Source organism: Mastigoproctus giganteus, chromosome 4, assembly GCF_048544385.1.
Source record: "Mastigoproctus giganteus isolate SK-2022 chromosome 4, ASM4854438v1, whole genome shotgun sequence".
Taxonomy (NCBI): Eukaryota; Metazoa; Arthropoda; class Arachnida; order Uropygi; family Thelyphonidae; genus Mastigoproctus; species Mastigoproctus giganteus.
In genome coordinates this window covers 238,184,846-238,197,783 of record NC_143578.1, presented here as the reverse complement: position 1 = coordinate 238,197,783, position 12,938 = coordinate 238,184,846, and the positions used below count along the sequence as shown (strand labels likewise).

Genomic DNA, 12,938 nt, shown 5'->3' with positions numbered 1-12,938 from the left:
CCAATTATAGGCTGAATTGGTATACCAATTAAGTCAGTGAACTGCAAAGCAAATGTAATAAGCTAAATGTACACAGGAATAGCAAGCATCAGATAAAGGTGGAAAAATTTAGTTAAATAATCTAAATGGGGCAAAGAAAATTACAAAATTAAAAAAAAAAATTCTGATGCAAGCTAAACATATATTGTTTATATTCAATATATATTTCAGCCTATAAATTGATTTAATTTATCATATCATATAGATTATTTTCATTATTTCTACCTATCTTCCACCTTCAATACTTCCTTTTTCTTCTATCCTTCTCCTTTTAGTTTTAGCATTTTGTGTAATTTAAAACAGCTATTTTTCAAATTCCACACATATATGCTTTTGTATCCTTTGCTGCTTTGTGCACTTAGGTACAACTGTCATATTACTTTTGTCACTCAATTAACTTTTCTCTTCATATTTATCATTTTATCCATACTTTATATATTATATATGCATACATATATTTTAAGTGAAAATGTGTACACATAGGAAATGCTGAATTTTATGCACTTCAATTCACTAATAAAATGCAAAGGTTAGTATACCTCAAGTGGTGGGGGGGTCTCTTTCAGAAATAAAGAAAATTTGAGGTCTGTTTGACCACATGGCTCCATTTGGTGCCATCACTGTTGCCAGTTTAAATTATACAGCATATCCCACAGGCATTCAATTTCTGCAACATGTCTTTTTTATAAATAATCCCACAGTCGCTATTCTTTCAAACTGACATCTAATTCCACTGATCTCTTCTAAACCAGTCTGAACATGTGCCGCAAATCAGCATCCATTCACAATAATGACTGAAAACTCACAGAACTAACTTTTTCTTTTCCTCATTTATTCCTTCTATTTCTGTTCCTTGGAACAACCTTCATTCTTATATATTTATTTATTTATTTCTCAAAAATTACAATCTAAAGAAATTCAAATCTAAAGTCAACGTATTATATTATAATATGTTGACTTTAGATTTGATGCACTAAAGGGGTCAGAAAGTCATACCAAATAATTATTGTAATTAATATTTGAAATATGATAATTACTTTTAGCTCGAAATTTTTTAACTAAAATTACACATGAGTAATATGTAAAATTACAAGATACAATAAAATTATCTTATTCCACATGAGAACATTGCCTCCTCCTCATTTGTCATCACTCAAATGCCTGCAGCTCCATAACTGACAGCCATAACTAGTGTTTACAAATCATTTTCAATTCTAAATGGCCTAATTAACATGCACCTGAAGTACTGCCATTGGATACCTTCTACAACAAAATTGCCTTGAAAATCACAAAAACTGAATTTAATTTAAAACAAAAATTTATCTTGATTACAGAAAATTAATAAATCTAGCATATCTTTAATTCATGCAAATTGCTTAACTGTATTAAGTCCACAAATAACAAAGAAAGTAGCTAATATGATTGCAATTCTACTATTGCATTTACATTTTTTAAAGTAGTTAAATTATAACTAATTCATGCTCAACTACATAAGCATCACTGAATGCTGGAGAAGTAACTACTTACTACTCTCTACTGCTGTACAAGGTGGTGTCAGTGGTTGCTTAGGAAGAGGATGCGAAATGAGTGAAGGATCAAAAGAATGACAACGACTGATGTGATGAGAAGGAACAGCAACACCTGTGTGATTTGCTTCCTGTGATTTGCATCTTCGATGTAAACTGTAATGAGAGCCACTGGATGATAGCAGCAAACTGTATGAAACATCCTAAATAAAGTGTTAACAGCATTACCATTATGATTTATATAACAAACATTTACTGTTTAATATTCTTGTAAATGCAAGCTATATATCTCTCATTAAGTCAGAATAATATCACGAGAGCAATTTATAATAGCATTACGATATGCATTATATATTAATGTGGATTTCTGGAAACAAGAAATATGCTTTACTGTATGATATTTAAAAAAAAAGGGAACAGTAAGTACACTGCTCAACAAAGTTAACAGAACACGCAGGGCACCTCCGTAGCCAGGTGGACAGGAGCAGCAGTGCGTAGCACACGCTTCTTGATTAGACCAGGGTTCGAGCCCGTGACCACCAAATACGGAAGATGCAGAAAGGTCAGGGAATGACCACCGCATATCCCCGGAGCAATATGGCCTTAGTTGCTAATTCTCCTAGAAACCAAATAACAAACAAACAGAACATGTAGAAAATGTGGTGCAACTCATGCTAGCCGACCGGGTTAGCCAGGTGGGCAAAGTGCCTGCCTGGCAACCCACAGATCATGGGTTTGAATCCCGCCTCAGACTTGGATCAGAGTAAAATGCAAAAACTTCAAAAGTTGCATTATGGCCACAGAAGCTGATGCGCCAACAACTAACTAACTAAAAAAAAAAAAAAAAAAAAAAAAAAAAGTAACTCGTTTTTTGCTTGCAATGAAGCAGGACAAAATTTTATATGATGGAGTAACGATGAAATTAGTAGACAGGGAGAAACTTTAGACAGGTATAAAAGATATTTACAGAAGATGATACAAGATGCTAGGAAATATGGTCACGTGACATCAGTACGACGTACGATCCCTCCAATGGCTAAATAGGTCAAACAGTGGTGAACCATGCTCGATGTAAGGGTCTCTATAAGATTCTGTGGCAACAAATCCCATTCTTCCAACAGTGCAGACCTTAGCTCACCAAGTGACTGAGGAGTTGGCTACTGGCGGGCAATGTGATGCCCAAGGGCATCCCACATTGCCTGCCAATAATTACCACACAAATTCGATTGGATTTAAGACTTGAATCTGACAAAGTCTGCCACAGCAGTCATTGGATATCTTCAGTTTCAAGATATTCCTCCACCACTTGAGCTCTATGTGTGCAGCGGAGCTTTCGTGCACGAAAAGAAAATCCGGGCCAACAGCACCCCTATAAAGTTGCACATAGGATCTTGTCTCAGTCCCTCTGCACAGTTGTGGTACCTCTATCAAAAACATGAAGAGCGGTGCAACTGCTAATCATTATTCTACATGAGAACATTACCTCCACTATAAGTGTCTCTAATGTTGGAGAGATGGTACTGAATTCCTCATTGTCTCTAGATAAAATAATGTCTATAACCTGTTTGAAGGCTAAAAATGGGACTCATCAGAGAACAGAACTGTACCCCACTTGTCAGGGCTCCAAGTTGCACGTTCATTGCACCAGTTTCAACGAGCTCTGTTGTTATTTGGTTTTTAGGAGCATTAGCAACTAAGGCCATATTGCCCCGGGGATATGCGGCGGTCATTCCCTGACCTTTCCGCATCCTCCATATTTCAACGAGCTCTGACAATTTGGGGTTAATGTGATACAAACCAATGGCTTCCTTGCATAGAGGTCCACTTGAATTGAACTTTCTTAACACAGTCCGGTTGGAAACGTTTTCACCTGTGGCTGCAGCAACTTCAAGAGACAGCTAATGACAGGACATTGTAGGGTTCTGTCTTGCTATCAGAGCCAGATAGTGGTCTGTTCTGGTTAACGTACCCCCTCAGGCAACACTGGCCAGCTCCTCTTGTAATGGCTCCTGTCTCCTGAAATTGCTTCCCTAATGCATAATGCAACCAAAACGACACTATGCAACACATCAAGCCAAAGCACCACCTCCACCTATAACTGCTTGGTTTCAAGTTGTCCAATAACCTGCCATCTCAAAGAATCATCTAAACGATGATAATTTGCCATTCCGAGTACTGGAGATGTGGCTGTCCCACTAAGCAAGCCAAAAAAAGGAATGAAGTGATGCAGTCACAACCCATGTTTTAATAGGCATGAATAATTTGCATAATGTGCAGCTCTGTAAGGTGGTTGATCAATTTCTTTTGGATACTTGGAATTTGCATGCCAGGATGGTTATTATACCGAATATTTAAGGAGAGTCAGGGTGCTGACTCTCTTTAAAAATTACAGTTGTGAATTACAGGCTACGAAAAAGCGATAAGTGTTTGCCTTTTTATTTACATAATTGTTATTTTATATTGTACTTTATACATGGACTCAGGGGAGGTACCCATAGACTGGAAATGTGCAAATGTGACCCCAATTCACAAAGGAGGATCAAAGGCTGACACAAGTAATTATAGACCTGTGAGCTTGACTTCTGTTCCAGGAAAATTAATGGAGGCACTGGTTAAAGACGCACTGCAGGATCATTTAGACAAGACTTCAGTTATAGCTCAGACACAGCATGGTTTTGTTAAGGGGAAGTCTTGCCTGACCAACTTGATTGGATACTATGATGCAGTCACAAAAGAACTGGATGCAGGGAATAACTTTGATATTATATACTTGGATCTTAGAAAGGCTTTTGATACTGTTGCACATGGAAGACTGCTACACAAATTGGAGCAGTGTGACATTGGAGGCAAATTGCTGCTATGGATAAAGGGGTGGTTGAGGGGGAGAAGACAGAGAGTGGTAATCAATGGACACTGCTCATCGTGGACTGATGTTATTAGTGGAGTCCCTCAGGGCTCAGTGTTGGGTCCATTATTGTTTTCTGTATTTATAAATGATATTGATGATGGTATATCGGGATTAATGTCCAAGTTTGCAGACGATACAAAGGTTGGCAGGGTTGTCAAGGACACTACTGACACTATGCTTCTGCAACAGGATCTGGAAAGGTTGAGCAGATGGGCTGAGAGGTGGCAAATGAAGTTTAACATTGACAAATGTAAAGTACTACACATGGGAAACAGCAACCCCAGAGCAACGTATCAACTCTATGGTACAACACTGACAGTGGTAGAGAATGAAAGGGACTTGGGGGTGGTTGTGCAGGCAGATATGAAGTTCTCTGAGCAGTGCAGACGGGCTGCAAGAGTAGCTCATGGAGTATTGTCAATGATATACAGGAATTTTTCCAGCAGGGATAAGGAGGTGATTATTCCATTGTATAAGGCGATGGTCAGGCCACACCTAGAGTACTGTATACAGGTCTGGAGGCCTCATTTCAAGAAGGATGTAGAGCTGCTGGAACGAGTACAGAGAAGGGCAACAAGATTAGTGAATGGAACAAAGGGGTGCTCTTACGAAGAAAGGCTTAAGTTTTGCAAATTACAGTGTCTGGAGACTAGGCACCAGCGAGGTGATCTGATAGAGGTGTATAAAGCCTTGAATGGTTTAAGCATGCTCAATGCTGATGGGATTCTTCCTCTAGCTCAGAATAATCACCTGAGAGGGCATAAATTCAAATTGAGGAAAGACAGATGTAGGATAGACGTGCGGAAATTTGCCTTTAGCCAGCGGGTGGTTGGTTGGTGGAACAGACTTCCATCCCTTGTGGTGGAGGTTGATAGCCTAAATAAGTTTAAGGCTCAGCTGGACAGGTATTTTGAACGAACAGAGGGGTGAAGTGGAAGTGGTTTTTTTTTTTTTTTTTTTTTTTTTGGCTGATGCTGCATAAGCTTGCTTTCTTGCATCAAATGCCTCTACTAATGCTAATGCTAATGCTAACATAGTCTTATAGTTATAGTTACACTGGTTATTTTTATTTTTAATTTAGATAGAGTTTTTGTAGATTACTACTTAATATACCAAAAACCGTTATTTTGTTCAAATCTTGCAGCCATTGTTTTTGTATAGAGTAGTAGGGAATTCAAAATTTTAATTGTGGTAACTAGGTAGCTCTAACGTATAATTATATAGCGTAATATGCATCACTGCATTTAGGATTCTATTAGATAGCATAGTATTGACAATTAATTAGTTAAATTTATTGATCTTATTAATTTAAAATATCATACCCCAGACAAGAGCAGCAAAGCAACGGGCACAAAGTGGCAGGAGTGCTGTGACTCGGGGGAGAACTGAGGGGGAGGGTGATTCTCCAATGCATCACAGCCTAAAAAAACATGCAACTTGTGAAATGTTTGCCGAACTCTCTGGACCAGAACATGATCTAGCCAAGGAGGATGTCTTTGTGTGTGCCAGGTGCAGAGAGTGTCTAGAAATTAGGCATCAACTCAGCGTTTTAATGGGTGACTATGAGAGCTTCAGGTGTAGGATAGATGCTCTCAAAGAAATTAATATGAGGGGCCCATCAAGCTCTCAGCTGCCCAACTCAATGCCAGAGCTCACTCCTGGGCATCAGGCAACACAGCAGCAACCTACAAGGCAGAATGCACTAGTCTCACAGGAGTTAGTTATTGTTGGTGACTCTATTGCCAGGGGAGATGAGTAATATATTGTGTAAAAAGGATAGATGGAATAGGACCAGGGTATGTCTTTGTGTGTGCCAGGTGCAGAGAGTGTCTAGAAATTAGGCATCAACTCAGCGTTTTAATGGGTGACTATGAGAGCTTCAGGTGTAGGATAGATGCTCTCAAAGAAATTAATATGAGGGGCCCATCAAGCTCTCAGCTGCCCAACTCAATGCCAGAGCTCACTCCTGGGCATCAGGCAACACAGCAGCAACCTACAAGGCAGAATGCACTAGTCTCACAGGAGTTAGTTATTGTTGGTGACTCTATTGCCAGGGGAGATGAGTAATATATTGTGTAAAAAGGATAGATGGAATAGGACCAGGGTATGTCTGCCAGGGGCAAAAGTTGATGACGTTGTAAAGCATATATCATCTTTTAAGGGCACAAAAGGTGATACTGTTGTACACGTTGACACATTGACTGGAACTTGTGGGTTGGTCACTCACACACACACACTAGTAAGACTTTTGCAGATTTATTGGATAATTGTTTTCTGCAGCAGCATGTTCAAGAGGCAACCAGAGAGGGTAATATAATAACCTCTTGATCTGGTTATCAGCAGTGATCATTCATGTATTAAGAATTTGCAGATAAAGGAACTACCAGGAGGCAGTGATCACAGTGTACTGATGTGGGATTTACTTAAAGATATAATTACCATCAGGGGTAAAGGAAAGGGTTTTTGCTTCTGTATAGGTGAGTAGAGCGGTCTCAGACAGTTTTTAAATTCTGCACAGTGGGATCAACTGATGATGTTACCAACAGTAAATTCTAAGTGGGAAGCATTTAAGGAATTAATCGTCGAAGCTACTAAAAGTTTCATACCTATTAAGAAATATTGTTCAAGGTTTAGGCCTAAATGTTTATCAAATGAACTAATTAGACTCGTGACAGAGAAGAAAAATGCATGGGATGCATATAAATTATCAAGCGACTCAGAAGCCTAAGGCAGATATAAGCTAGCCTGTAATCAGGTCACAAAGGAGGTTAGGCAGGCAAAGACAGATTCCAAGAAATCTTTGGCAAAGGATGCTAAGAAAAACAGCAAGGATTTCTTTACTTATATAAACTCTAAAAGGAAGGGGATGAATCTGATTGATCTACTTGATGTCGATGGTTCGACTGTTCATGATCCTGCTCAGATACCAAACAAACTGAATGAGTATTTTCCATCGACATTCACACATGAGGAGTTATTAAGGTTTGAAAATGGCAGAAGGTTATCAAATTGTAGCAGGGTGCTTAATGATTTTGTAATAACTGAGAGCAAAGTGGAGGAGAAATTGTTGAAGTTAAACATAAGAAAGACACCTGGAGTGGATGGGATCTATCCAGTTATATTAAAGGAGGTGGCAAAGCAACTAAGCAAACCCTTAGCCATAATTATGAAAGCATCCTTGGACTCAGGGGAGGTCCCCACGGACTGGAGATGTGCAAATGTTTCCCTAATTCACAAAGAGGGATTGAAGGCTGACACGAGTAATTACAGACCAGTTAGTTTAACTTCTGTTTCGGGTAAAATAATGGAGTCACTGGTTAAAGATGCATTGCAGAATCATCTAGACAAAACTGCCGCAATAATTCAGAAACAGCATGGGTTTGTTAAGGGAAAGTCTTGTCTAACAAATTTGATAGGATATTATGATGTGGTTACAAAGGAACTGGATGCAAAAAATAATTTTGATATCATATATTTGGATTTCAAGAAAACCTTTGACACTATTGCGCATAGAAGACTATTGTACAAATTGGAGCAGAATGGTATTAAGGGTAAGTTGCCACAATGGATAAAAGGATGGTTGAGTGGGAGAAGACAGAGGGTAGTAATTAATGTAATGGGTGTTGCTCTTCGTGGACTAATGTTATTAGTGGAGTCACACAGGGTTCTGTGTTGGGTCCACTGTTGTTTTGTATATTTAGCAATGATATTGATAAAGGTATATCAGGCTTAGTGTCAAAGTTTGCAGATGATACAAAGGTTCGCAGGGTTATTAATGACAGTAATGGCAGTGTGCTACTGCAAGAAAGGATCTAGAAAATTTGGACAGATGGGCTAAGAAGTGGCAACTGAAGTTTAACCTTGACAAATACAAAGTTCTGCATATGGGTAGAACTAACCCCAGAGAAACGTACCAACTGTGTGGTACTGCACTTAAGGTGGTAGAAAATGAAAAAGACCTGGGAGTAATTGTACAGTCAGATATGAAGTTTTCTGAGCAATGCAAACAGGCTGCCAGGGCAGGTCATAGGGTTTTGTCAATGATATATAGAAATTTTGCTAGCAAGGAAAAGGAGGTGATTGTTCCTCTATATAAGGCAATGGTCAGGCCACTTATATAGTTCCTCTACATAAGGTAATGGTCAGGCCATGCCTTGGGTAATGCGTACAAGTCTGGAGGTCTCATTTTAGGAAGGATGTAGATTTGCTTGAGCGTGTACAGAGAAGGGCAACAAGATTGGTGAGGCGAATGAAGGGATCCTCTTACCAAAAGAGGCTTCAGTTCTGCAAATTGCAGTGTCTGGAGACAAGGCACCTGCACGGTGATCTGATTGAGGTGTATAAGGCCTTGAATGGGTTGAGCACGCTGAATTCTGATGGGATCCTTCCACTTGTTCAGATTACGAACCTAAGGGGGCATAAATTCAAATTGAGGAAAGACAGATTTGGAATAGATGTGCGGAAATTTGCCTTTAGCTAGCGGGTGGTTAATTGCTGGAACAAAATTCCATCTGTCGTTGTGGAAGTTGATAAGTTAAATAAATTTAAGGAGGAACTATACAAGCATTTGGAGGGAATGGTGTGATTTTTTTTTTGGCTGATGCTGCATAAGTTCATACACTTGCTTTCTTGCATCACATGCCACTACTACTACTGCTATTCACCTTTGTCAATGTTATTCACAATAAACTATTCATGAAGAACATTTTGTTCTGTTAATTTTGTTGAGCAGTGTATAGGAGCTGGTGATGTGAATATATCTGAAATGACAAGAATTTTCTGGTATATTTGTATTATATCTTTAATTAGATAGATCGAGGCTGTTGTTATAAAGATTATGCTGTCCTTAAGGAAATACAAATTATCCCACACATTCAGTGTACAAAATTGATGGATACAGGCAAGTCTGAGTAAAATCTTTTAATGATAAGCTGACAGCTTCAGAGTTTATAGGATTGCCTTTTAGAAGACATGTCTTAACAAAGATAAAATGTTCAAAATAATTAGGGGATATTTCTGAGGCTGAATACATTCAGCAACAAAATCAATGTTGCCACTCATTAGGCCAATCAAATTTTCAGCTTACAAAAGGGGGAAAAAAGTCAGCAAGAAGGCCAGTTTATTAAAACCAATTATGTACTTGATAATTCAACAAAATTCAAGGTAGCTGATAAGAATGGTAACTATACAGTCAGACGAAGTTCTCTGAACAGTGCAGAAAGACTGCTAGAACAGTTCATGGAGTTTTGCCAATCAATTATATATATCAACTTTTCCAGCAAGGACAAAGGTGATTATCCCTTTGAAAAATTCATGGTTAGGCCACATCTTGAATACTACATACAGGTTTGAAAACCTCATTTTAAGATGGACGATGGACATAGATCTATTAGAAAAGGGTGCAGAGAACAGCAACAAGCTTAGTTAGGGATGCAAAAGGATATTCACACAAAAATACAAACAAAAAAAAAAACTGGGGTTCTGTAAATTTCAGCTTCTGGAAACTAGATATTTATATGGTGATCTGATTAATTGTATAAAAATACCACCAGCATTTAGTAAACTAAATGCTAACATGTTTTTGATGGCCCACACAATAGCACAAATTTAAAGTGAAGAAGAGCAGGTTGCCAAATAGATGTGCATAAATTGCATTCCAGAGAATAATTTGATTGGTCAAATAAATTTCCACAAAGTTTTGCAGAAGCAGGCAGTCTAGATAAATTTAAATAAGATATGGACAAATTATTAGAAGGAGCAAACAAATTCATAAAGTTACTTTTTTCCCGTGGTCAATGCTATATAAGTATTTGCTTTGCTTCTATGCATCATTTTGTTAATAATTACAATGGGCAAAAGGATACTAGAAAACTAACATATTCGGCATCAGCCAAAAAAATAAATAAATAAAAATACAAAGGGTACTAGGAAAGTTTTGCAATATGACGCAACAATGAATCACAGGAAGCTGCTTGTTGCTGCATGTTGAGACATGTTCATACGTGCATAGTAGCCGCCGCGCCAAGTCGATGGGCTCAGTTATTCATTAGTAGTGAGAGTGTAAAGTGCTTGCGATGGCATCGTGGTCACGAAATGAGATAAGGACAGTTTTGCGGTATAATTTCGTGCGTGGTTTAACCATAGACCAGTGCTTAGAAGAAATGACTCTTGCACTAGATGATGATTGTCCACATCGTACAACGATATTCAGGTGGTATAGAGAATTCCAAAGGGGAAATTTCACTCTAGAGGATTTGGAGAGGCCGGGAAGGCCACGAACGTCAGTTACGGAGGAAAACGTTACTGCTGTGAGGAAAATGCTTGACGAAAACAGGCGAGTGACCTACCAACAGATAGAGGATACTCTGGGCCTAAATGCACCAGCAATTCGTTCGATTCTGCAAGATCATTTGCACGTGAAGAAACTTTGTTCTCTCTGGGTGCCGCATCAACTGACTGAAGAGCAGATGACACGACGTGTGACTTGGTGCCGGGAGATGTTAAAAAAGTTTGATAAGGGACAATCTCGGTATGTGAACAATATCGTGACGGGTGACGAGACTTGGCTGTACTATTACGATCTGCCGACCAAGGCTCAAAACAAAGTTTGGGTCTTTGATGATGACGACACACCCGTAATTGTCAGAAAATCCCGATCTGTAAAGAAGAAAATGATAGCTGTATTTTTCAAATCGAGTGGAATTGTGGAACGTATCGTTTTGGACACGCAGAAGACAGTCACAGCTAAGTGGTATACTGAACAATGCCTGCCTAAAGTCATTGGATCTATGAAGAACCTGCGGCCAAAGTCAAGAATGGACACCTGGTACCTCCATCACGATAATGCTGCAGCTCACCGCGCCAAAGCCTGCACCGAATATTTGACCACGACAGGACTGAAACTTCTCGAGCACCCTCCCTACAGTCCAGACCTTGCTCCCTGCGACTTTGCACTGTTCCCGCATGTGAAAATGAAGCTAAAAGGGAGGCGGTTTTCCAGTGATGAGGACCTTCTACGGGCTTGGGACAACGAGTGTGCTTTACTCCCTAGTGAAACTTGGCAGAACTGGTTTAAAGATTGGTTTCAGAGGATGGAGAGGTGTATTGAATGTAGAGGAAATTACTTTGAAAAAATTAAATAAACAAAGCTGTATTGCAAAACTTTCCTAGTACCCTTTGTAGATAGCATTCCACAATCACTTATTCCCAATACTAGAAAGTGACCATCGAGTTCCATGAATATAACCAAAGCCAAGACTTCTTGGTCTTGGTCACCTTAAAAGCAAATTTATTCCAATTATTTACAACATGCTGTCCAAAGGTGAGCTCCACATGATCCAGCCTTCTATTTGTATCCTCAGGTTTTTATGTTGCTTACCAATGAAACCCCCCCTTATTTATCTTACCATTTCACTTTAAGGGCATTATACACCTCAGTCAGATCTCCAATCTAGTTTCCAAGCTTTCCAGATCACATCTTCTAAGCTAATCCTCATACACTGATCATGCTTTAACAAAGTAATCTTTCTCCCTTGAGCCCTTCATTGGAAGTTCTATATATTTTTGTGGATAGCCTTTAAACTTGAGTACAATATTCCAAGTGTTGTCTAACCACTGTCATATAAAGGAATGAGAAATCCTAATCCCTACTTGGAAAGATCCAATAATTGTTTATAGGATATTATGTGCCTTCCTTACATGCTTAAAGTTCTTTTTATTGTATTCATTCTGGACAGTAAAACAGTCCAGAATGAATTATTTATGCCAATTAAATTAAGGAACTTAATTTATTTTATTTCTAAAGTTTTTTATATAGCATCAAAATTGTCTTTGATACAAGGTGTGGCTATTAAATAATGAGACTAGGCATACAACCACTACACACCAAGTGAAACAAAGGCACAGCAGATGACCTTGAACCATTCCCCTAATTGTTTGCCAAGTCACACTCCAATGCACTCATTCGCTTTGCAGTGAGACAGGTTTTCACTACTTTGTGCATTTGCAGTTTGCCGAAAAAAAAAAAAAAAAAAAAAATGACAAACAAAGAATCTAATAACAAACGACCTCAAATTTTTAACAAAACTAAAGAAAATACCAACTGAAAGTTACGTCAAGTTTATGGGGAAGATATTTTGTCAAGAGCTCGCATGTTCGAATGGCATAAAAGATTTTTAGAAGGATCAGAGAACGTGGATGATGATGAATGACTAAGCCATCTAGTATCCATGAAAACTGATGAAAATGTAGACCAGACAAGGACACTGATTAGAAGTAATCACTGTTTAAGCATTGGAATGGTTGCAACAGAACTCAATATGAACAAAGAAATAGTCAGAAAAATATTTAACTTTTGAAGATTAAAGAATGAGAAGACTCCAAGTTTGTGAAGATGTTTTGGAAAAAAAATGAAGATCCAGACTTTCTGAGTACTGTAATTACTTGTGATGAAAGTTGGCTCTTCC

General features: G+C 38.5%; 1 protein-coding gene across 1 annotated transcript in view; it reads right to left on the bottom strand.

Annotated features, from left to right (window-relative positions):
• LOC150087525 (CDK5 and ABL1 enzyme substrate 2-like) overlaps positions 1-12,938 on the bottom strand; it is a 138,595-nt gene that overhangs the window by 36,588 nt on the left and 89,069 nt on the right. The window contains exon 6 of the mRNA XM_090372515.1: positions 1,567-1,768. Within this exon, the coding sequence (XP_090228641.1) occupies positions 1,567-1,768 (202 nt within the window). The remainder of the gene's footprint in view (positions 1-1,566; positions 1,769-12,938) is intronic.